The 26400-nt window shown below is 44.7% G+C and overlaps 1 protein-coding gene across 1 annotated transcript in view; it reads left to right on the top strand.

Moving 5' to 3' along the window:
* Chd2 (chromodomain helicase DNA binding protein 2) overlaps positions 1 to 20110 on the top strand; it is a 110612-nt gene extending 90502 nt beyond the window's left edge. Inside the window, exons 33-39 of the mRNA XM_051148729.1 lie at positions 526 to 666; positions 3330 to 3464; positions 5315 to 5493; positions 8984 to 9083; positions 9788 to 10001; positions 15177 to 15420; positions 19034 to 20110. Of these exons, the coding sequence (XP_051004686.1) occupies positions 526 to 666; positions 3330 to 3464; positions 5315 to 5493; positions 8984 to 9083; positions 9788 to 10001; positions 15177 to 15420; positions 19034 to 19367 (1347 nt within the window). The 3' untranslated portion in view covers positions 19368 to 20110. The remainder of the gene's footprint in view (positions 1 to 525; positions 667 to 3329; positions 3465 to 5314; positions 5494 to 8983; positions 9084 to 9787; positions 10002 to 15176; positions 15421 to 19033) is intronic.
* Positions 20111 to 26400: the final 6290 nt, after the last annotated feature.

The following is a 26400-nucleotide window of genomic DNA, read 5'->3' as shown; positions in this document are numbered from 1 at the left end:
TAACTCTGTAAGATTGTATTCTATTGTTCTGACTGTAATGCTTTGATGATGGCTCCAGGAGGGCCCCCAGTGGTTATAGGGACTAACATAGATTTGAAGACATGGTCACACGTTCAGGTACTAATAGCCTCATCAGCTACTAGCTGACCTTGGAAAACTGTAGCATTTCTTTGATCCTCAGTTTTTTCTGTTTGTGTGGCAAGAGCAATAATGCAATTGTTTTGGGGTGTGGGTGGTTCTCGGAATCTAACTCAGACCCTCATGACACTAGGCAAGTGCTCTTGTACTGAGCTGAACTCCACCTGGCCAGTGCCTTACAGAGTTGCTTTGACAATTGGATCAGAGGATGTAATGGCGTCTGCCTGTACAGCTCTAATGGATTGAGAGTTCTGTGAGTGAATTCTGTTAGGCTCTGGTTGGAAGTGACTTAGTTTAGACACAGTGATGGGCTGTTAGGCCAGTGCTTCCTTTAGAAACAAAGTAGGAAGCTGAAGACTGAAAAGTTTGTTGTTTTCCATTTCCCAGGATGATGGCTTAGAAAAAAGTCCAACGAAAAAAAAGCAGAAGAAGAAAGAGAACAAGGAGAACAAAGAGAAACCAGTGAGTTCTCGGAAGGACAGGGAAGGAGACAAAGAAAAGAAGAAGTCCAAGGACAAGAAAGAGAAGGTAGCCAACGTACAAGAGCCTTTGAAATCCGGCTTTGATTTCAAATAACATGAGGCACAAGCCCTGGTATGACTGTCTTTGGTACATCCAGGAAGGGACGTTAGGGCCGTACAAGGGGTAGCTGCACCTTCTTATAGGAAAGGGGAGCTGGGCAGCCTTGGGCTTTTCTCATGTAGAAGGCTTTTGTTTGATCTGTCATTACGTATTTGGGGAGGGGTATTTGGAATGGGATAGGACAAGTGAGAGAAGGTGAGGTTCAGGTTCTTAGATTATCATGGCAGAAGAACGCAGTCAACACAATGGAGGTTATTTGAAGAGTTCAAGGTTCAGACCAGACACCACATACCGTTAACAGCCGCTGAGGGTAGACTTGACGAAAAAGCCTTCATGTTGGGAACTTCATGAAGTTCATTCTAAACCACAGAACCAATATGCTTTGATTACATGCTTGGTGAGAAGTGAACAGAGATGTTTGTGATCAATTCTCAACCATTGCTTCAAGCAAGTCATAGCTATAATTCTGGCATCTATTGACATCTCAACTTTGATTGGTTTTTGCTTTTTTTTTTTTTTTTTTTTTAAATTTTAATTACGTTTTCTGTCTATGGATCTTTTGCTTCCTGTATGTCTGTGTACCACATGTGTGCCTGATGCCTGAAGAAGGCAAAAAGAGGGCATTGGCTCCTCTGGAACTAGAGCTCTATGTGTTTGTGAGCCACCATGAGGGTTGTGGTACTGGGACTCGGGTCCTTAAGAAGAATGACCCGTGTTCATAACCACCAGTCGCCTCTCCAGCCGTTGATGGGAATCTGTAAACTTCCCCTTGGAATATGAGTGTAAACAGAAAGACCCTGGTCAGCTTGGACCATTGGGCAACCTCTTCTCCCCATACAATAAATACTGCACTTCCCACCAAACACAGGTGTTAAAGTCAATTTTAATAGATAAGGCAGATTCTGTTTGGCTGTAGTGTAGTGGAGCTATTTAAGTCTCATATTAAAATTACTTTCTGGCTTTCAATGTTAGAAACTACCCTGTGGTTAAAAGCATTTGCTGTTCTTGCAGAGGACCTGGGTTCAGTTACCCGCTCCCATCTGGGGGCTCACAACCATCTGTAATTCCAGTTTGGGGATTTGGTGTTCTCTTCTCACCTCTATGGACATTGCACACACGTGTACACATGAGATCAGGAAGGCATATCTACACTTAAAAAAAAGGACTTTGGCGTAAAAGAGAAACTATACTGTCAAATTCTTTTGCATCTGTGTTTCTACAGAACAAGGTTTCTGTTTTTTCTTTCTTTCTCTTTTTGTTTTGTTCTGTTTTGTTTGTTTTCTTTTTGAGTCAGGGCTTCCCTACATAACCCTGGCTGGCCTGCAACTCACAGAGATGTTCCTGCCTCTGATTTCTCTGTGTTGAGATTAAAGGCATATGGCACAGCTTGGCAGGCTCACATTTTCTCATGGCCTTTCTCCCCTAGCCTAATGCATTTTGTATCTCAAGAACACATTACTAATACCACTGGTGTCTCCTCTGATCGGCCTGCGCTTCAGTTACCGCTCCTCATGTCACTATTGCTATAAATTGGTGTGATACCATGCTTCCTGTGTTTTTGTAATTTTTATTTTAAAAAACATCTATTTTTATGTGCATGTGTGCCTGAGTGTTTATGTCTTACAGAGGTGTCAAATTCCCTAGAACTGGTATTACAGACGTTTGTGAGCCTCTAGGTGCTGGGAACCACACCAGGATCTACTGTGAGAGCAGCATTCTTAACTGTTGAGCTAGCTCTCCAGATACCCTCATAGTTTAAAAAAACTTGTATTTTATCTATATCATATAACAATAAACTGCATTCTAAACATTTTATTTTTATTTTTCTGAGACAGCATTCTCTGGCTGTCCTGAAACTAATTCTCTAGACCAGGCTGGCCTTGAACTAGAGATCTTCCTGCCTCTGCCTCCCAAATGCTGGGATTAAAGGCGTACTCCACCACTGCCCAGCTTAAATTTTTCCTAAATGAGGTCTCGGTCTTAGTGTCTCTTTCCTCCCCCCCCCCCACCCCTCCCCCTCTCTGTTCCTCTAAAGCCTTTCAATCTACATAATTTTGGTTTCTATGCCTATTCCTTTTGACTTCTGCCATTTACAGTATGTAGTTAGTACAGATTCCTTGATTAAAGGGTAGCTGTTAGTAAAGGTTGCTGCATGGTGTTTTGGGGAGTTCATTGTAGATTCTCAGTCTCTCATGACATTTTTGTAAATTACATTAATATACTTGATTTATTACCATTAGAAATAGAAATACTTATAATTTAGCTATTAATGTTGTAAGTTTGTGTAAATTGAGGCCATCATATTTACTTGCTCTAGCAAAGCACCATAGGAGCTGGAGAGATACTAAGTGGTTCTTCCAGAGGACCCAGATTCAGTTCCCAGCACCCACATGGTGGTTCACAATGTCCGTGACTCCAGGTCTGGGCATCTGGCACCCTCTTATGGCCTCTGCCGGGTTTGTTCACAAGTGTAGTAACACATAAACTCATGAAAACCACACATATACACATAAGAACACCACCACCGTCAAATAAAACAAAGCAAAACAAAAAGAAGTCTGTCCAGATATCAAGATTATATAAACGACTCTTTGTAACTCTTTTGAAAGGTTAAAGGTGGTGATGCGAAGTCTTCAAGTAAATCAAAGCGATCTCAGGGTCCTGTCCACATTACAGCAGGAAGTGAACCTGTTCCCATTGGGGAGGATGAAGACGATGATCTGGACCAGGAAACCTTCAGCATTGTAAGTCTTGAAGCAGAGGATGCTGATGCTTGGACACAGTGCTTGCTGTGCTCTGCCCTTCACAGGTGCAGCCATGGAGCTTTCATTGGTGTAAACATTGGTGTGTTGCTTTGGAAGCGTATTGCTTATTATGTGTACATACTGGACTTTGAACCAGTTCAGTAGGATGTCCTGTATTCCTGTTTTTCAGTATATGTGTGGGCCTGCATGAGTTAATGCGTACCACAGCTCTGCAGGAACCTGTAGAGTTGAGATAGGTTTTCAGTGGCAATTGGGAAATAGAAATGCACTGGATGGAAAAAAGAAATTTCTTCTTTAGTCTGTTGTTTACAGTGAGAGTAGTGTCAGTGACCAAGATGAGTAATAATTGGAAAGATAGAGAACTTTGGATCATGTTGGTGCTCCAGTGATAGGGTACAGAGGGGAGAAATGGGTACTATAGAGATCCAGTAGGAAGGGACTGTGACCTAGTCAGGAAGGCCTAGGGAGTAGTGTTTGAACTGGGTTATAAAGAAGAATAAAAGGCAGTTTGAGAAGAGAAGAGGGACAAACATGCCAAAGTGGCAGGACCATGAATGATGCATTTGAGGAAGTGATGGTGGCTCCAGACATGCCAGCAGGTGACGACAAGGAGGGTTTGGCTAATATTAGAAGTGGTTAACTTCTGGACCATACCTGCTTCTATGCTGTTGTGCTAAGAGCTGGACCAGGAAATGCAGTTATTTCCTCATGGGAGGATGGCAAGGTGCTGCCAGCCTTTCTCTGTCCCACACCTCTCTATTCTCTTTCCAAACTTGCACCAGGCATGGCTCACCTCAGCAACTCTTTCAGGCTAAAGAAAAAGCTGTCTTGTTTGAAATATAAAATGTTTTATCCTGGGCTGCCAAGGGAGATGAGAATATTGACTCAGTTCTGTGAGGTCTTTTGATCTTTCTCTATAGCCACCAAAACCTACTTGCATATGCCTTTGCTTTTCTTTCTTTGCAATTTTGTCAGTGTTATTAGTGTCTTTTATTTTTGTGAGCATTATGTATTATTTATAGTTCACTTAGGCACAAGAAACATATCAATGAATGACTGAATCAAATAAGTGAATAAATTCATCATTTTCCTGTTCTTCCTTAGTCTGTTTATAAATGAAGTAATATCTGATCCTTCTGTAGTACCATTTTCCATTTTTTGTGTTACTGGGTTTCGAACCAAGGGTCTTGCCAATACTAGCCAAATACACAGCTAAGCACAGTGGCACATGCTTGTAACCCCACCAGTGTGGAAGCAGAGGCAGGAAGATCACAAATTTAAGGCCAGTGTGGGCTACAAAGCAAGTTCAGACTAGCTTGAGTTACATAGTAATTTATCTTTTCTGCAGAAATTGTTTATATATTTTTTTATTCTCTCGGTTATTTGTGTTTTCCAATTTGTAATGTCGTCTTTATTCCATTTTAAGAATTGAGACTAAACACTGAAAATGCCCATGAGTTTCTAGCTGAGATGACCACAGAGTATAGTGTTTTTGTCCTTTCATTATTAAGAAACTTTATGGTCATGGTTTTCAGGTTAAACCTACAGTACTGTTCTACATTTGATCTTCTTAGTGGCCACGGCCCTCTTGCAGATGAGGAAGCAGAGCGTTGAGAGAAGCTGAGTCAGGTATCAGAGGTCTCACATCATTCCAGACATGGTGACGGCACTTTGACCTCAGAGTTTGTCCCATTCCACTGGTGTTACCCACTCCTCCTGTAGTGACGTGCAGCATGAGGGTGGCTGTGTTTTCCTGGATCTCAGTGTGAGAATGTGGTAATCAAGCTCTTTCTTGCAGTGACTCATGTTGTTCTCTTGGCCTGTTCCAGTGTAAGGAGAGGATGAGGCCTGTGAAAAAGGCACTGAAGCAGTTGGACAAACCTGACAAGGGACTCAATGTACAAGAACAGCTGGAACACACCAGGAACTGCCTGCTGAAAATAGGAGACCGCATAGCCGAGTGCCTTAAAGCTTATTCGGACCAGGAGCACATCAAATTGTGGAGGAGGTAACACACTCTGCCTTGAATCTGCCCAGTTTGATTTGACCATGTGTGGGTACTCTCTCGTTTTTTAAAACAGATAGCATAGTCACCAAAATTCATTTGTTGACAACATATCCTTAGGCGTCAGCTTCCTTTTCATGAAATAAACCATTTTGTCTAGTCCAGCCCTCTTGCCATTAGTGTAATTTATGAGAGGAAGATGATGATGATGATGATGATGATGATGATGATGATGATGATGATGATGATGGACTTCCCAGCTTAGTCTCAGAATATTTGCTTTAAACTCATAAGACATAGAAACTAGAGTAATACTTTACTCATCTCAGGTTAGTATGTATGTATGTATGTATGTATTATATCTACTATACGAAACTGGGTGGTTCCATATTGTCTTAGTTACGGTTTGTGATGCAACCTCGTGACTACAGGCAACTTGGGGAGGAAAGAGTTTATTTCAGCTACGACTCTGAGGTCACATTTCATTGCTGAAAGGCAGGAGCTGAAGCAGGGCAGGAGCCTGGAGGCAGGAGCTGACGCCCAGACCATGGAGGGTGCTGCTCACTGTTCGCTCCTCATGGCTTGCTCAGCCTTCTTCCTTATCGTACCCAGGACCACATGCCCAGGAGTGGCACTGCCTACAGTGGCCTGGGCTCTCCCATTTCAATTATCTATCAAGAAAAAGTGCGACAGGCTTGTTCACAGGCCAGTCTGGTGAGGACCTTTTCTTAACTGATGTTCTCTTTTCTCAAAATGACATAAAACGTAGCTGGTACGGCTACTAACACATGAAGTGAAACAAAAGTTAAAAGCACATGAATTTGGCTTCTCCATTTTCATTTCTTTCAACTCTAGTAGTAATTTAGATTAATGTACGATATTATGGCTTATATATGTATTAGTTTATAAACAAGTTGAGTATCCCTCATCACAGATGCTTAGAATCAGAAGTACTTTAGATTTTTAAATACTCATAAAAATAGGTAATGACATATCTTGGGAGTGGGAACCAAATCTAACAGAAAAGTCACCTTTATTTCATATACACTTAATATACATAGCCTACGGGTATTCTTGTACAATGCATTTAGTGCATCTGCATTTTTTTGTTGTTTTTATTTATTTATTTATTTATTTTTGTTTGTTTTATTTTGTTTTTCGAGATAGGGTTTCTCTGTGTAGCCTTGGTTGTCCTGGACTCGCTTTGTAAGTCAAGCTGGCTTTGAACCCACAGTGATCTACGTGCACCACGCCCAGCTTAAGTGCACCTGCATTTTGACTGTGACCATCATATGAGGACCATCATAAGAGTGTAATTTTCCTCGAGGCATCAGTCTCAGGAGTTCCAGAACAGGGACACTTAGCCTATATTCCCTTTAGTTACTTTTAGGAAATGACAACTCTCTAAAGCAACTATAAAAATAGTTAAGATAGGGCTGGAGAGATGGCTCAGTGGTTAAGAGCACTGCCTGCTTCGGAAGCAAAGGACCAAGGTTCAATTCCCAGCAACCACATGGCAGCTTACAACTGTCTGACACCCTCACACCCATGCACATAAATTAAAATTAAATAAAATATTAAAAAAAAATAGTTAAGATAGGTGGCACAGCTGCCCACAGTCAAAGGTCAAGACCTGAGAGGGCTGTAGATTGACCAGGGCCAGACTGGCCAGACTAGTGGAGCTCTATGTCAAAATGGACAGGACAAAGGGCTGGGAGCGTGTGCCTGCATGTCCAGAGCCCTGGCTTCAGTTCCCAGTGCTAGAGGGAATTTTGAAAAACTAATGTCAAGTTTATTTCCATAAGCTATGTTTACTTTGAGCCTATTACTTCATGGTTAATGCATCTCTGTGGTTGTTCTCAGTAGACTGGTTTTTGAGTGAAAGGTAGGTTTTTCAGAAGCCTTGCTCATGATGCTAATGATAACATGCATACATCCCTGAGTGCAAAGTGTAGTTTTTGAAAAGTCTTTTCTTTCCACTTAACACTTCTTACATTTTCCCCTTTTACAAAGCATATAAAGCTTTCTTTTTCACCAGCCTAGAGAATAACAGCAGGCCGTCTTAGGCTTCCTACTATGGACTTGGATCTGTTGGTGTTTAAATACCCCGTCACCAGCACTTTTTCATTAAAAAGTCCTTGGGTTTTTGTTTTGTTTTGGTTTGGTTTGGTTTTTTGGTTTTGTCTTGTTTTTTGAGACAGGGTCTCTCTGTGTAGCCTTGCTGTCCTGGACTCGCCTTGTAGACCAGGCTGGTCTCGAACTCACAGCGATCTACCTACCTCTGTCTCCCAAGTGCTAAGTCCTTGTTTTTTGTTTTTTTGGGTTTTTTGTTGTTGTTGTTTTGTTTTTTCAAGACAGAGTCTCTCTGTGTAGCCTTGCTTGTCCTGGACTTTCTTAGTAGACCAGGCTGGCCTCGTACTCACAGCGATCCTCCTGCCTCTGCCTCCTAAGTAAGTGCTAGTATTAAAGGTGTGCCCCACCACACCCGGCAAGTCCTCGGTTTTTAAAAGCCCAAAAATAGTACAAGGTATGACTTTCATAGACACTATGCATCTAGAAGCAGTTTTAGACGTTGTATGAAGAAAATGCCTATGGGGCTGGCAAAATGGCTCATCAGTAACAGCACCTGCTGTTCTTCCAGAGAACCCAGGATCAATTCCCTGCATCCACACGGTAGCTCATACCCGTCTATAGATAACTCCAGATCCTCCTCTTGCCTCCACAGACACCAGGCATGCAGAGATACATTCACATCAAACACCCATACACATGAGACAATAAGTAAAAATTTTAAAAAAGAAAAAGAAATGACTGCAGAAGGGTGGCCAGGGAGGCTGGTTACCTTGAACTGTGAGTGTAAATGAGCTCAGCAGAAATGGTTACATGAACACAGTCAGGGCTTTAGCAGAGGCTGCAAAGTGGGTAGCCAGGGCACTGGGAGTGTGTAGGGTCAGTTGCAATTTGCTCTTTTTAAGAGGCCTTAGTGTACTTTTCAGTGGCCCAGCACAGCACAGCCATAGGGAACGTGCGCACTGGGAAGCTTGGTTGAGAGTGGACTGTTTCTGACTCAGTGTTACTTCCAGGTCTCGCTGTCTAAGCACCCATCTCTATGCCATTCCTATGCTGTACCGCAGTGCCGTGCTAGGACGGTGAGGAGTTACTGAGGATCTGAAGGAGAAGAGACGTCAGGCCTTAGTGGTCATGGGTGCTGTGATTATAGCATGCTCTTGTATATCCGCTTAGTGCAGTAGCCTAGGGAACATGTCACAGCAGAGTTTAGTAGCCTGCCATTCATAAAATAAAGTCACTTTTTGGCTGGGCATGGTGGCTCATGCCTTTAGTCCCAGTGCATGGAAGGCAGAGGTGGGTGGATTTCTGAGTTCTAGGACAGCCAAGACTACACAGAGAAACCCTGTCTTGAAAAACAAAACAAACAACAACAATAAAATCAATTCTTACATTGCTTAATTTACCAGTACTATTTTTCTTTTAGGAACCTATGGATTTTTGTTTCCAAGTTTACAGAATTTGATGCACGAAAACTACATAAGTTATATAAGATGGCTCATAAGAAAAGATCTCAAGAAGAGGAGGTAAAAGACAAATTTAGTTCTACTTTATACAAATATTTACAAGTCAGTTGCAGAGGAAAATTCCCTTAGTTTTTAACTTTTCTCTGGGGAGGTAATGATAAACCAACTGATACAGTTGTTGGTGCCAGACAGGCTGCTGGCACTTTGCTTGTGTTTTGCATGGATTTGGTACAGCTTAAGCAGAGTGACAGAAACCACTACAGTCACAGAGTGTGCCACCTGTCACCCAAACACGGGATCATAGTGTGTGATTTTTTTTTTTTTCCATTTTATAAACATACTCCATGAGTAGCCAGGCAGTGCAACTGTTTATTAGGTTGAACAGCCAGTGCATTTCAGGAACTCATGTTGTAAAATCCTGACAAGGCTCTGTTACCCTGAGGCCTCATGACCTGAATGCTCACTTTTTAGACCTTTTCTCCTGACACATGTTTTTTGTAGCTTGTAATGTGGCTTGTCATAAGTCCAGGCTCATGGGCAGAGAACATGCCGCCTGTTCTTATATGGCCACATACACACTTGGCGCCCACACAGCTTCTCCTGTCACTCTGTCACCCTGCTTAGCAGTTTTGGTAAGAAGTTACTAAATGGAGACTCAAAAATAGAGAAGAACAAGGTGCAACTGTTTAGCAGGTGATCTTTATTCTGCCCTCAGGATGTAAGCCTGGGGCCCTAAGCTTTTCAGTTTCTTTTTATTCTGCCAGGAACAAAAGAAGAAAGATGATACGGTTGGTGGTAAGAAACCATTTCGACCAGAAGCCTCGGGCTCAAGCCGGGATTCTCTGACGTCTCAGTCCCATACCTCACACAACCTTCATCCTCAGAAGCCTCATTTGCCTGCCTCGCATGGCCCACAGATGCATGGACATCCAAGAGACAACTATAGCCACCCCAACAAGAGACACTTTAGTAATGCAGGTAGGCCGCTGGGTAGCTTTTAAAGAGATGTCAAAACTCCCAGTCATCTTGTTTTCTAAGGACCTTTGTACTTTTCCCAAGACCTTGTTGACTGTTCTTGGTTGAAATAAACCATGAAATAAAGATGTAGAAGATTAAGACCAGTTCTACATTAAGGGGACCACAGGTACCATAAACAAACAGAAGGTAATAATGGTGAGACCTAGGGAACAGCTTACTTTCTGTGTAAGGTGGCCATTCAAAACTGCTAATACTGAGTTGGTAACCAAATAGAAAAATGAGCAATGGATGGTCAACAGTGAAGAAATAGCCTGTATTAATGAGAGACGATTCAGAAACTGTACATCTGATAAAGGGTTAGTGTGAAAAATAGAAGGGACTGGTTAAGAAATGAGCCAAGGATATAAATAGACATTTCTCAAAAGATCATCATGAGACCTCTGAAATGCTCTGAATCAGAGGTTCTCAGCCTGTGGGTTGAGCTCCCCTTGGGGTCGAACAACCCTTTCACAGGGTCACATATAGGATGGCCTGAATATCAGATATTGGCGTTATGATTCAAAATGGTAGCAGAAGTACAAGTGTGAGAAAGCAATGAAATAATTCATGGTCGGAGGTCACTACAACATGAGGGGCTGTGTTAAAGGGTTGCAGCCCTAGGAAGGCTGAGAACCAGCGCCCTAAATTAAGTTACAGGCCAGACCAGGAGGGGCAGAGGCAAAGGAAGATGGGTTTAGTTTGCAGCTTGAAGCTGAATCTGTGGAGAGGACTGTACCCGTTCCGTACCGAGGGCTGAGGGTTACCCACAGGGCCACACTGCACTTTGCTTTTGGAACCACCAGCCAACGTTAGCAGAAACTTTCTTTATAGACTAATGTACCCAAGACACTGCCATCTGCATCAACCCAATTCTTCTTTGGGAACTGATGTAGGTTTGTGATGAACAATTTCTGCTTTAGCTTCCCCAGATTTCACTATAGTAGACCCCAGCCGTAGGTCCCGTGGGCATTTTGCCAGCTGCCATAAAGTCCTGCTGTTGGTGGCTCAGGGACTTTAACTGGCCCGGCCCTTGACCTTTAGATTAGCATCTGTACTTTAACAAACCCTTTATTTCAGAGACCTGTTAGTCTCAGGTTTGCTTTAGTAAAGGTGTACAAATGGCCAACAGGTACATATACTGTGGACCACAGTAAGACACCGCTTTACATATGATAGGAGTTATTACCAAAGCAACACAGTGTTGACAAGGATGTGGAGAGAAAGATACCCTTTGCCAGTGTTCATAGGCTAACACAACCATTAAAGAAAATGTGAGTAGAAGTTCCTAAAAGCATTAACTGTAGAACTCTCATGGGACCCAACAAATGCACTGTGAGTGTGTGCATCTCAGGTTGAAGAGATGCCGGAACTCACAGGGTTACTATTCCAAGTACTCATTCACAAGAGCCAGCACATGGTGTTATCCTACGTGTCCATCAGTAGTGAGTGGAGAAAGAAAATGTGGTACGTGTATGCACCCATTAGAAGTGGGCCTACCACTCGTGGCAGTGTGATGAGCCCAGAGGATTATGTTTAAGAGTGATAAGCCGGTGCAGAGAGACCATCCTACATGGTTTCTTCTGTATGCAGACTCTAACAAAGCTGAGCTTAGAAGATCAGAGAGGAGAGCAGTGGTTACCCAGGAGCTAGGCTGGGAGGAGTGGAGGAATGCTGGTTAAAGGATGCTGTAGTTAGGAGAAAGATGCTCGAGGGAGAAACTGTACAAAGTGGTGACTATAGTTAACAATACATCCTTGAGAGTCATTGGGAGGTTTTTTCCCACAAACACAAAAAAAGGTGTTAACTCAGCCATTGTATTGTTAATGTGTATTTTAAAACATATACATAATAAGTATATACTTTTTACTGGATTTTAAAAACTTGAAATTTAATTTTTTGAAACAAAGCGTAAAAAAGAAAAAAGCAAAGAAGATTGAATTAAATTTTGTTAGTTTTGTTTAGAAAACTGTAGAGATGCAGGCAAGGTGGCACACCCCTTTAATCACAGCAATTGGGAGCTTTTTGTTTGTTTGTTTGATTTTTTCGAGACAGGGTCTCTCTGTGTTAGCCTGGGCCGTCCTGGACTTTGTAGACCAACCTGGTCTCAAACTCAGAGCGATCCGCCTGCCTCTGCCTCTGGAGTGCTGGGATTAAAGGTGTGCGCCGCCATGCCGGGATCACAGCAATTAGGAGGCAGAGACCAGTGGAGGATCTCTGAGTTCAAGCTAGCCTGATGTACAGAGTGAGTTCCAGGATAGCCAGGGCTACATAATAGGGACTCTGTCTTAAAAAAGAAAGCAAACCAAACAAGCCAACCAAACAAATCAAGAATGGTGGTATCTGTAACCATGTATCTAGAGAGGCTGAGCAACAGTTCAGACCCTGCAACGGGTATGAGAGTTCCTCCAAACAAAAACCCCAAACCTGAGCACAGCTATATGTTTTTTTGTTTTTGTTTTTTTAAAGGTTAGGGAATTCATACAGAAGAGAAAAGTAAACGTGCCCATAAGGCAAAATTACCACCCTTACCATTCAGGAAAGTTTGGTGGGCTTTTTGTTTGTTTGTTTGTTTGTTTTCCATTCAGGAAGTTTTGTGTGTGTGTTTTAAGATTTATTTATTTATTATTTGTACAGTAAGTATTCTGCTTGCATGTACAGCTGCACTTCAGAAGAGGGCACCAGATCTCACTGGTGGTTGCTGGGAATTGAGCTTGGAACCTTTGGAAGAACAGATAGTGCTCTTAACCTCTGAGCCATTCTCTCCAGCCCTTCAGGAAGTTTTTTTTTTTTTTTTTTTAATTAAAATTTTTATTTTTCTTTCAGGAAGTTTTAAAGCAGAAAGTTAGCATTTTTTTCACTCATTCAGCAATAATTAGAAGGAGAAATGCACACTAGTTTCTAAGGATAGGAATTTCTCTAGTCTGTTTTAGAAGATAACTTAAATTGAGTAAATACACAGTCCCTTTGACCATGACCCTCTTGTTTGGTAATCTGTTTTGTAGGATAATGACACATAGCCCCATGAAGATGCTGTCTAAATACTACATTGGCAAAAGGCTAGGAAGAACTCGAATGTGCACCAACTAGGAGGCTGGTTAATGAGTATTAGGATATCTGCACCTAGTGTCATCAATCATTACAAAGAATTGGCTCAGCTAGTCATTCTGCGCTTGCTGGTAATATCAGCACTTGTGAGTCTGAGGTAGGAGGGTTATATATTTGAAGCTGCATAGAAAGGTATTGCCTCAGGAAGTACCCCCACATTTCCTGTAAACTTTATACACTAAAAAAGTCTGGGGCTGGAGAGATGGCTCAGTGGTTAAGAGCACTGGCTGCTCTTGCAGAGGACCCGGGTTCAATTCCCCGCACCTGCGTGGTGATTCACACCCAGTCCTAGAGAATCTGATTCCTTCTCTGGCCCCTGTAGCACTGCACACATGTAGTATACAGACATCCATCCTGGCAGAAATACTCAGAGGTGGAAAAGAAAAACAAAGTTGAAAATAAAAAGTCAAATCTATGCCTGTATTTTTTTACTTTACTGAGGTGAAAATGATACAGCACACAGGTAAGCGTTTGAAGGTGAACCATCCAGTTGCATTTGGTACATTCAAATCTCTGGCTCCTTCCTAACCCTTTCTATCACCTCACATGGAAATTCTGTACCTAGTCCCCACCTCTACCTTTGCTGGGATCCATATTTTACCTCTATAAATTAACTTATTCTGAATACTTCATGTAACTGGAATATTCAATATTTTACCTTTTATGACTGGCGTAGCAAAATGTTTTTAAAGTTCATCCTAATTCTAGTGTGAATCAGAACTTAATTCTTTTTTATGGAAGGGTAGTTAGTATTCCACTCAATGGCTAGACCTGGTTTTACACATTCCTTGATGGACATTTAGTTTCTCCTTTCTTACTGTTGAGAAGAGTATTAATATGAACATTTATATCCAAATATTTGCTTGAATGCCTATTTGTAATTGTTTTAGCTAGGCAATTAGGGTGGGACTGTTGGTTTTATGGTAACTGTTTGACTTCTGAGAAGCCAAGGAACTGTGTCTCTTACATAGACTAAGGACCTGCATAGAGAGAAGGCGGCGTGAAAGCATGGGTCTAATCACTTATAACTGTTACCTTAGACTAACGGGAATTAGAGGAGAGTGTAGGAGTTTAATAATTATTCATTGTTCATTGCTCCACTAGTTAAAGTAAGCAAAAATTATTTTTAGAGACAGAAGAATAAAAGGTAAAGAATAAGACTTAAAGCACATAGAAGCATAATGTAAGATTTATTTTACAAACAAGATGAAGTACATTTATTTCTAAACTTTAGTTCTAGAATTCCATTTGTGTACATGAATACACAGTGGACTGTGTGTTTGAGACAACATAGCATTATCTCAAAAAGCACCCATGCATATCCTGTAAACTTTTATACACTAAAACACATCTGGGGCTGGAAAGATGGCTCAGTGGTTAAGAGCACTGGCTGCTCCTCATAGGCTGAAGGTTCAGTTCAGCAGAGTTCCCATAATATATGCCTGTTTCCTTTGGATTTTCAATCTTACATTCTTTGGTTATTTTTGCCCAAGTAGGTGGCATGATGCTTTAAAACTTGTTGAAGCTTTAGCTGGTGTTACTTTTCCCAAGAGAGAACTCCTAGGCTCCCAGACTAGGAGGTGTCCACCTCAGTGTGGTGCCCTGGCTTTCCTGTCCTGGGCTTGGCCTTTCACAGTACCCCTTGTAGTCCAAAGACAAGTCTAATTAGGGAAGTTTTCCATTGGATTGGTCAGCTTCAGCTGTGTGGGTGCAGGTATTACTGTGGGACAGTACTGCTTTCCTAATTCCATTCTGGGTTCTTGAGTGAATCTCATTTCATCTCTCGAGTGAACCTGCTGCAGACCGGGACAAGCAGGAATGAAACGTGTAGGCAGGGGTTTGGCTAGACCTTAAGGGCTGGTAGATTTTCTCTTGCCTTGGAAGTTGGTGGCAGCAGAGAAAATGTTAGGATTCATAACAGATGAAGGTATAAAGCGATAAAGCTAAGAACGAGGAGATTATCTCCTAATATGTCAGCCTTATGTACATTCTGCCATATGCTGTAGTTACGAGACAGTTCTCTTTGTGCAGATCGAGGAGACTGGCAGAGGGAAAGAAAGTTCAGCTATGGCGGTGGTAACAGTGCGCCCTGGGGCAGTGACCGGCACCATCAGTATGAGCAGCACTGGTATAAGGATCACCATTATGGTGACCGGAGACATATGGATGCCCACCGTTCCGGAAGCTACCGGCCTAACAACATGTCCAGAAAGAGACCATATGAGCAATACAGCAGCGACCGAGACCACCGGGGACACAGAGACTATTATGACAGGTGTGTAGAATGTTATGAGAGACCCAGTGCTGACCTGTTTATGGGAGGGGGGATGGTGATGCGTATTCAGGTCTGACTGTTCAGTGCATACTGAACATCTTGCATGTGTCAGTTATAGATCCCATGTCCCTGCATTCAGGACATCTTCAGGATACTGGAAAGACGGGTGCTTTTTAACATGTATTTCTTGCTTTATATGTATGAGAGTTTTGCCTGCATTGTGCATATGTGTACCATGCGTGTGCTTGGTAGGTACCTCAGGACGTCCCAAGAGTGTGTTAGATCTCTGGACCTGGAGTACAGAAGATTGTTGAGCTGCCATGTTAGTACTGGGAGCTGAATCCAAGTACCCTGCGAGAGCAGCAAGACATCTTCCCAGCCCCACCCCCTTTAAAAAAAGTATTTGCCGTTGAAGAACTTTATAACGCATATAATAAATATATAATTTTGGGCATCTCACCCCCATTTTCCCCTCATTCTTCCCCTCCAGCAGGCCTCCCTTCTCCTTTGATGTTGCCTTTTGTTGTGTCCCTGAGCTTTCTTGTGGTTGCTGTGTGAGTGGGGTGGGGTGTTACTTATGGCATGGACAACTTAGGAGTGGCTGCATCAGTGGAGAAAGTGGCACGGCTCTCCTGGAAACCTGTTTGTGATTATTTTTAATCCAGCATATAATGTACCACATGACATTTTTTAGCAGAATTGTTTGTGGGTCTCCTTCCCGCCTCTCTCCCACCTCCTACAATCCCTGTTCTCTCCTTGTAACTCCCTCCCAGGTATTGTCCTCTTTCATGTCCATGTGTCCTTTCCGCCATGTCCCAATACTTCCTCATCACATAATATATTCCCTCTTGGTTTCCTTTCTAGATTTTTCCTATGCTTAAACCAGCTTACATGTATACATTACAGGTTGCATCCATGTATGAGGGAAGCATTCCAGTTTGTCTTTCTGAGTTTGAGTCACCTTGTGTAGTATTGTACCTTCCAGATCTGTCCACTTTCCTGCAAATGTCATGATTTTTCTGCACATTTCAGAGAGGCGGAGTTAGGAGGATGTCTGGGACTCACTAGCCAGCCAGCTTAACCTAATCTGTGAGCTACAGGTCTCAGGGATAGATCCGGTTTCACAAAACAAGGTTGGAGCAATGAGATATTTAACCAGTAAAGGTGCTTGCTGCCAAGTCCAGTGCCCTGAGTTTAGACTGCACACATGGTGGCACCTACTTATGCACACAAAATTAGTAGATGAATAAGCTAATGTAATGGTATTTCTTTAAAAGGTGAGTAGTGCCTAAGGTCTGAGAGCTGAGGCTGGTTTCTGGCCTCCACATTCATGTGCCTGAACATGTGTGCACACATACCTCCACATGTGAGTATGCACACAGTATAGAGACAACAGGAGTGGTTCCTAACATGGGCCTCAGCCTTGTTCTAGGTGGCAGGGCTTCTGAGGTGGTAGCAGTCTGTGTCCTCGCCGACTTGGATCCAGTGATTCAAGTCAGAGCCTTTTGACATGGTGCCTCTCTACAGCACACAGTGCCATTGGTGAGGTGATGGCAAGTGTGGGGAGAAGACTGTGGTTTTACCAGATTTTAGTCCAGCATCTGGCTGTTGGTTGAGGCGCACAGCAGCTGTGGGCTTCCCTGGGCTGATGCTGTGCTTTGTGTTGAGATGGCACCGTGACTTTACAGTGGGGGGAAATGCAGACATCCTTTTCGTGTCCTGCTGCTGTTTGGAAGATTTGCATTTAGATGAGTAACAGTAGCCTGTGTTAGCCACCTCATGAATGAGCCTCCATGCCCACTGCAGCCTGGTTTCTCACCATCATCTCTGCTGGCTCCTTTTGCAAGTCTGCATTTCCTCCTGCTCTGTCCATTTGCCCTTTTCCTTCTGTCTTACTGAGGCTGCACTGTGAGAAGGTGTTTGTTTTTAAGGGTAGTTTTGCTGGGTATAGTTTTAGATCACCAGTTTCAGCTCTTTGAGATATTCCTCCATGGCCTGCTTGTATGCTTTTTGACAAAAGGGCCGTTGTTGTTGTTTTTCTTTTTTGAGACTCTTACTGTTTCGATCCTTGCTTATATTATGTGTCACATGCTGTAATGCTTGTCTGCCTGTGATCCCTGCCTCTTTACCTACTTTGTACTACAGAGATTAAACCCAGGGCTTGAGTGCACTAAGCAAGTGCTGTACCTACCGCTCAGCACGTTGAAGCCCTGCATAGTTTTCTTTGTGGTTTTTTTTTTTTTTTTGTATTCAGGAATTACTCAGGTCCTTGGATATGTAGGGTTATTATACCCATAAATTTGGAGGATTTTTAATACTTTTCAAATATTGTTGCCATCCTCCATTTCTCTCTTTGGAAATTCAAATGTTAATATTACCCTGCTTTGATGATGTGTACGGATGTGATTGTATTTATCAGCTGTTTCAGTATCGTTTTCTGCAGATAAGTTCCAGTTGATTAGCTTATCTCATTATGCATCGTGCTCTCTTGGTACTTCTCATGCCAAGTAATTTATTAGATGCCCTGTAAAATACCATTGATAATTACACACACACACACACACACACACACACACACACACACACACACACACAGAGACACACACACCACACCACACCACACACACGCACACCAGCTGTCCTGGTGTTTTTTATTTGTTTCCTGTGACTTCTTGGGTTTATTCATCCTTCTCTTCAGATTGATATATTTTTTCTAATACCCTCTGTAGAGCTGGCTTAGAGGTCACAAATTCCTTTAGTTTGGAGGTTGAACAACACTTTCACAGGGGTTAACCTACAACTACCAGAAAGCACAGATATTTATATTATGATTCATAACAGTATGAAATAATTATAATTCATAAATAGTATGAAGATCATTTTGTGGTTGGAGGTCTAAAGGGTCTAAAGGTTAGGAAGGTTGAGAACCACTACTTCAGCCTGTTTCCCCTGGCTGTGTAGACTGGTCCAGGGTATAAAGACGACCAGCTAGGACAGCAGGAGGGTCCTAGGCAGGCAGCCGATAGATCACATGTGGTGACAGGACTGTCCCTGAAGGGGAGTGGCTTGGGAGCTGGTGAATTTGGAGAGAGAAAGGAGCCCAGGAGGAGGTAGCAGTCCCCAGCAAGTAGCTGTCTGGTCACGCCTACCTCATGTGTGACAGCTAGAGTTCCTGGTGCAGTGAGTCAACTTGTAAAATTATTTTAGGCAACCTTAGTGCTGAATATCTAGATTGATTCTGGGTGTTACTGCTGCTAATAATTTACAAATAGTTTTTGTGTATCTTTCTCCTGAGCATAGTGAAGAAATATGAAAATATTTATGGTTGTGTTTTTCTGAAGGGAGAGTGAGTTTCACAAAGCTGTCGGAGCTTGTCCAGGTGTGTTTGTATGTTACTGCAGTGTTGAAGAGTGGCCGTCATTTTATAAGATGCCTTGTCCCATGTGTGGGAAACAGCTGACCATTCCCAGGTCTTTTGTCTATGTGTGTGCTTTGGCTTCCTGGTAATAGAAATGTTTGTCTCTGGGTCCATGTGCGTATAAAGAGATGGCAGCAGAAGACGGAGAAGTATTAGGAATCTGGCTTTCCGCTGATCTTTGCATCTCTTTTCTAGGCACCATCATGACTCCAAGCGGAGGAGGTCAGATGATTTTAGGCCCCAGAATTACCACCAGCAGGATTTTCGACGAATGTCTGAGCACAGACCCACGATGGGTTACCACAGCCAGGGACCCCCAGACCATTACCGCTCTTTCCACACAGACAAGTTGGGGGAGTATAAACAGCCCCCGCCCTCATTGCACACTGCAGTCTCAGATCCTCGCTCGCCCCCTTCCCAGAAGTCTCCCCATGACTCCAAGTCACCCTTGGATCACAGATCTCCTTTGGAGAGATCACTAGAACAGAAAGACAACCCAGATTATAACTGGAATGTTCGGAAAACATAAGGACAACTTCGGAAGGGGAGAGAGCGCGCGCAGGAGTCATCAAGCACTTGGACATTTTGGTCTGCTCCGGCAGCGGCCAGGCTGCTGAGCGGAGTTTCTGGATACGCTGCTGCTGAGTCCACTAACTTGGCAGCTGAAGGGGCACTTGAAGGAGTTGGAGGCTTCGTCTGCTGCTTTGGTTTGGTCTCTGCTCCTGCACTTTGGCACCCCACCCCATCCTAGCCTCCGTGGGTGCTAGGAGAAGGTGACTTTATGTACCAGCTCCACTGGGCTACTTCCTCTGTGAAGGAATTGGGGATCTTCAGAGTCAATGAATGTTCTACTCAGCATGAGTGACCAGGGCAAGGACCTGCTGGACAGTGTGTGATTGGCTCACTATGACACGAGGGATGCTGCTGGTGGGAAGTGGGTGCACAGGGAGTGTTTCACACTGCTAGACTTGAAAGGGGAACAGGTATACCCCTCAGATTTGTTCTTGGGAGAAATGATATACATGGTCTCATTATGTGAAAAGTGAGGGGGGCATAAAGAGATGGGAAATGACTTCACCGTGGCCTCCTCCCTGCCAACACTAATCCCCGACCCCCATCCCACACACACTATCTTTGTACATTTCAAAGGTTTGGTCTTCTGGGTGGAGTCCGTTTTCCCTCTTTGTGGGGGAAGTCGGGTCCCTCTGGCTGACTTTAGAGTACTGTGACTTGGGCATTGTTGATGCCCACGTGGGTCTTACTTGTTTGGGGCGTGGGTGTAGGGGTGGAGTTAGGGGGTGGGGGTAGTATAACCAGGAAATAGGAATCCTTGGTGGGTTTCTGATTCCTGTGGTGAGAAGGAAAGTCGCAGGTCCAGGCGGTGGAATGGAGGTAGCCTGCTGATGAGATAGCTGCTGATGAGCCCAGGGCTGGAGCACTCATGCAGATGAGGGCAAGATGCCTAATGTGGGCATTGGTAGTGCTAGCAAGCGGGGAGCTTTCAGTATTGGAGTGCATCAGTGGATTGTAGCTGCATCTTGGTTCTTTTACACAGCTTGATGAGGCAGACTCTACAGACCCCAAAACATCTTGACAGTCCAGGTGAAAATAGCTACCTGTGGTGGCTGCATTTCCATTACAAGTTGGAACTCAGTAGAATCAAATCCTCTTTCTTTGAGATCTGTAGAGTATAAACCTAAATGAGTTCTTTCCCCACATCATAAGCATCCGTGACGGAGGTAGCCGAGTGGTAAGATGGCAGGAAGCCCGTTAGCGGGAGGTTGGGTTGGGTTGGGTTGGGTCATCACTGGTTCTTCTCAGTGTATAGATACTGGGCCAGGGCCTCAGGTTTTACTCACTTTCAGTATAGCTTGCCAGTATTCTTAGGGCATCCAAAGCCTTTCTAGATGGAGACAGGAAAACTGACTTGAACATAGGGTACGGTGTGCCTCTGTGAGTCCAGACACCTAAGTTGCTGAAAAGTCTTGTTTTGGACACATATACAGGATTGGCTCCCTGAGCTCCCTTGGGGCGGGGGGCAGGGCAGGCTTATCCCAGGCAGTACTGTTAATGACTTTCCCCAAGGTGAGTTGTTTCCCTGAGTGAAACATCTGGCCATGGCATGGCTGTGGTGGGCCTTTACTTCTGCTGCTTAGAGCACCGTGGGCCTAGCTGGTGCTGAGTCAGTCCCTGCAGCTAGTGCTCAGTAGACCGTCATCACCGTCTTGACTCCCCGTGGCACCTGGGTCCTTCACCCTGACCATGTGCATGCGTGACTTGCAGTAGCTGGCCACATGGGAGTCCCTTGGCTATATAGTCTCTTGCCTGGTGGTCTGCCACAACTTCTCAGTTAAAGGTTGAAAGTTAGGTCCGCCTTGGCCACACAGTGCAAAGTAAACCATAGATGGAACTTCTTGCTGGATTGTAGCTGTTGACACTAATCTGTGTTTGGTTTCCTGAGCTCTTTGATGCTGGGAGTGCAGCAAGAATAGGAAGTATCCTGTGGAAGGTGGAGGCCTTGCCTTTCTGTACTCACAGAGGTCTTCCACCGTGTTGGTAGAAGTTTCAAGTTATTCTCAAAGATGTCTCATCATGAGGAAAAAGGAACTTCCTTTTGTTCACATTCAGGACTGTAGTGCCATAAAATGTAGCAAAAGGCAATACTGGCCAGATCAGTGTTACATTGATTCTAAGATTACAGTATCTCCCATCAAACATCTGCTTTAGGTGTTGGAATGTATTTTCAAGTATGGGTTGGGAGAAAGGAGGCGTTCCTCTTGCTTTAAACCAGTATGTGCACCACATGCTTACAGCGGAAGTTTGCACAGGTGGGAGAAGCAGCCAGTGGGGGTCTGTGGAGCCTGGCTTTGGGCAGCTCACTTGAGGAAGGAGTGAGTGAGTGAGTGAGTGAGTGTTGCCAAGGCCTGAAGTACTGTGATGCACTGTGGCCCTAGAAAAGGCCGAGTGAAGCCTCCGCTGGTCACTGTGTCCTCTCAGCTTGGCCAGCCTGCAGGAGCCCAGTCTGCTGGCCGTTCCTTGTACTCTGCGTAGTCATTCCTTAAGCCCCACAGGGGAGCGTAAACATTTCTCACTGTGCTGCTGGTGTTCTGACCTGGTGTGCCTGGTGGTTGCATCAGGCTTTGCAGGGCAAAGGTGAGTCACTTAAGTGTTCACACACAGCAACACTGAAATCCTACAGACCAAAACCCACTTGTCAGCAGGAAGCCTGGCCCAGGCCCAGCACCTGCGTCTTCTACCCAGATGTGTTGGGTGAAGAGAGCCATGCCAACGGTCCAGGCTGCTTTAGTCCATCTGTGCCCCACTCACTTGGGGACAGGTGGTTTTTCTTGTAAACTTGTGGACTTTTGAAACCTGTTGACTAAACAGTAATTAATTTATATTTGTGAAAAATGCCACTGTCCTAGTGATTTCTGATGTAAATAATGTTGTTTATATAGTATGTATTAAATTTTCCTACATTGTAAGGCTGCTGTACTTTTGATTCTTGTCTATTAAAAAGCGTCACTAAGGGTTTTTAGAATTGGGCTAACCAGCTGCTACATTCTGGTGTGAGGCAAGTGCCTTGAAGATACCACCTGAGGCTCCTACCCCTGCTGGCTGCCCGGCCCTGTGTCCAAGCTTGTTCATGGCGTGCTTGATGAAGTGTTTGCCTTGTGTGTGTGTGTGTGTGTGTGTGTGTGTGTGTGTGTGTGTGTGTGTGTGTGTGTGTGTTTTAAGTTAAATTGTTGTTGTCGTTGGTTCTAAATAGTTTTCTGTCCTTGAATAGCTTCAGGCCACAGCCCACAGCTGTGCACTTGAGGGGATGCCATGGAGCCACTAAAACTAGGAAGGAGTGCCCTGAGCTGCTCTGGGGGCCTAGGGAGGCCTGCTTAGAACATCCACCTCTGTCCAGAAAGAAGTCAAGGCACCAGGCCTGCCAGCCTGCGGCGTTAGTGTAGTTAGCCATTGGGTTATATATTCTTGAATGGGGAAATGCTTTTCTTACGGAAACAGTGACACAAACGTTAAGTTGCAGTTTGGCAGAGAGGGCAGGCTCAGCTCTCCGACATGGCCCAGACAGGAAAGGTGGCCTGGCCTGTGGGTGGAGATCCTCCTTGGAAGGAGTGGAAGAGATTCTTGCCCAGGCCTAGGGGGTTTTACTGGTACATAAGTGTCTTTGAAACCAAACTCAAACCTTTGTGATTCTCTTAGTTCTTAGTACTAAAGAAACCCATGTGTTCTTCAGCAGGAAAAGCTGCCGGGGCTCCACCCTGCTAGTTGTCCAGTTCTCTTGGGTGCAAACCCTGGCCTGGCAGCAGGCAGCGGGGGTTGTAACGCCTGGAGTTAGTTCCTGAGTGGAGAAGCACGAAGGGCTGTTCCTGTGAAGAAACGACCGCTAATCCCTCTGTGCCTCACGATGCAGCTGGAACGGCTCTGGGAAACTTTTAAGAACAAGTGCTGCAATAATCTGAGTATTATGATTTACAACAGTGACAAGGCTTCGAAGCCCACTGCTGCCAAGATGCCTGCATTTTACTGGAAGCTGCGGGCCTGGGGCCCTCACAGCCCAGCTCCTCCCTGGTGGGGATTCAAATGCTTGGCAAACACCACAAACCCTGCTCAATGAGTGCCAACAGAAAGGTCACTTGCTGAAAACTAAGGACCAGCAGTTTGCCAGAACAGAATAGAGCTCGTGGCTCTTAAAGGAGCCATAGCAGTATTTCTATCGAGGCTTTAGCTAAGACCCCCTTCCATCGTTCTTCAGATCACAGCCTTTTTTGGTCCATGCTGTTACCTGGCTTGCACGGTGGTTTTGCGAAGATGGCTCTGGATGCAGCTGGACCAGATAAAAATCTTTCTGCATGCTGGAGCCCTGGCCAGCCCCTGCTGATGGGATTCTCCCTCAGGTGACAGGTCTTGTGGATTTCCTGGTCAGTTATGTGCCCAAATGTCTTGTTCCTGGCCACACTGCTCTCTGGCTTTGTGTGGGAACAAAAATCAGGCTATGGTCTTTACTTGAGGCAGAGCTCGGAGTGAGCAAGCATAGAGAGTTCGTGTGGACTCTCCACCTTCCCTGGAGTTTTTGCTAACTACAGGTACCATTGTAGCATTTGGGTGGCATAAAAGAACTCACAGGAGGGGTTGGGCATTTAGCTCAGTGGTAGAGCGCTTGCCTAGCAAATGCAAGACCCTGGGTTCGGTGTTAGGCTCTGGGGGGAGGGGAGGAGTGGGGGGAGAAAAAGAGGAAATAACTCACAGAACCCAATTTGTCCCTGCCAGGAAGCATCCTCAGTTGCAAATTGTGTTGTATGAATGTGCATACAGGGCAAAAGAGAAGGCCACCAGGAAGGGGACAGAGTTCTATCCTTAGTTGGGGACTGAGCCAGAGGGCAGCTGGATAGATTGGGAATGACTAGGACAAAATTTGTCCATCTTGGCGGGCAGTTCTTGCTCAGTCTCGAGCTTGTGGAAGAGGCTTCTGTAAAGCCACTGCTTGCTCTGGAAGCCAGCAGGGATGGCAGCCATCCTAAGAGCTCCAATAGGACCAGAAAGACACTGCTGGGACCAGATCCTGGAGACAAGGCCGTCCATCAGAGTTCTGAACCAGAAACTTGGGCCTACCTTATTTTGGAGTTTATATTTTAGGTGGGGCAGATGCACCTAAGGGGGAAAATAGGCAAGGTGCTGGTAGCCAAACTCAGCTTGAGGCAGAAGGGATCAGAGGGGCCTATGGGCCAGTGGGTGCCTCCCTTTACCGGCCTGCATTACTAAATGTGCATCCTGTTAATCCCATAATAGCGGTTGACTAAATGTGCATTCTTTTAACCCCGCAATAGGGGCTGAGGTAGCACAAGGGAGGCCTTGCAGAACACAAGGTGTGCTTGGCTGGCCACACTGTGAAAGGGAGGGTGATGGGGCCACTAGAGGCACCGAAGATGGAAGACCTCGCCTGCAACCTGTCTGTGCTTGCTTTCAATTTTCTGCCATAAACACGATGAGCAAAAGCAACTTGGGGAGTAAAAGTTTGTTTCATCTTAGTTCTTCCACCACGAAGAGAAGTCAGGTTAGGAACTTGAAGCCGAGGCCATGGAGGAATGGATGCTTACTGGCTTGTTCTCCATGGCACGCCCAAGCTTGCTTGCTTATACCCAGGACCACCAGCCCAGGGGCCGCACTGCCCATGGTGGGCTGGACCATCCCACAACAACCATTAATCAAGAAAGTGCCCCCACAGACTTGCCGATAAACTAATGTGATGGAGGCTTTCTTTTCCCTCTCCCCAGATGTATCAAATTGACAGAAAAATCAACTGGCACACCTCCCCAGGCGGGGCCTTGGCTGTGTTTCAGAATCTGGGGCCCTCTCGGAATCTGACACATCATCCCAGAGTGAGTGTGATTCTAGAACTGTCCTGCAGAGGGCAGCAGAAGTACACAGACTCCAGCCTAACCGCAGATAACCCACACCCTGCCCCGGAGAAGGCTTCCAACATTTTGATCCCTTCCTTTGTCAACGCGGTGCAGAAGACTGGAGCCTCCTTGTCCCTGTAGGAGGCTTGAGAGGGGATGCGACACAGCGATGTGTTTCCGAGGCAAGCCTTCCTACCGCCTCCTATCGCCACTGCTCAGGGCCCTCCAGTCTTTGTGGCAGGGATCATTGAGCCCCAAGGTCTATCTATAGTGACCCCTGGTTTCTTCTGAGCCACTTTCTATGGGCCTGTGATCTCATTTCTGATCAGATGTGGCAGATCGGGGTAATTCTAGTGAAGCTCAGTAGGATTCCTATTAAAACTGGACCGTGCTGAGACAATATGAGGCCCTACATTGAAAAGTTCAATTGAACTTTTTAATAGTTGAAAAGTTCAGGAGAGGTCTGGAGAGATGGCTCAGTGGTTAAGAGCATTGTCTGCTCTTCCAAAGGACCCGAGTTCAGTTCCCAGCACCTACATGGCAGCTCGAAACTGTCTGTAACTCCAGTTTCAAGGGATCCAATAATCCAATACTTTCACATTAATGCATATAAAATAAAATAATTTAAAAAGAAAGAAAGAAAGAAAATTCAGGAGAGGACTGGAGAGATGGCTCAGTGGTTAAGAACACTGATTACCCTTCCAGAGGTCCCGAGTTCAAGTCCCAGCAACCATATGGTGGCTTACAATCATCTATAACGTGATCTGATGCCCTCTTTTGGTGTTCAGGTGTACATGCAGGCAGAGCACTGTATACATAATAAATAAATAAATTTTAAAAGTTCAGGAGACCCTGAATATACTTTAGTCAAGGAGAGAAATACTAACAAGGCCCAGACAACGGACCAGTTTGTGTCTCTTTCTGCTTTGATAGCTCGCTCTGGGTCCCACGTGCCTTTCACTGGTGTGCTCTCAGTTACCCCAGCCGTCCTGAGAGGAAATTACCCTGGCCCTGGTTGGCAAAGAACATCAAGCTTCGGCGACAGGAAGGGACTTCTAGTGAAGGTCAGAGAACCAGGACCACCATAGGCAATTGACCTCCGCTGGGTGAGCAACAGGAATTCGCTGCTGCCACTCTCTCACCACTAGAGGT

This window comes from Acomys russatus, chromosome 7 (assembly GCF_903995435.1).
Source record: "Acomys russatus chromosome 7, mAcoRus1.1, whole genome shotgun sequence".
NCBI lineage: Eukaryota > Metazoa > Chordata > Mammalia > Rodentia > Muridae > Acomys > Acomys russatus.
The sequence above is the reverse complement of the archived record's forward strand: the minus strand, read 5'-3'. Positions and strand labels throughout refer to the sequence as shown.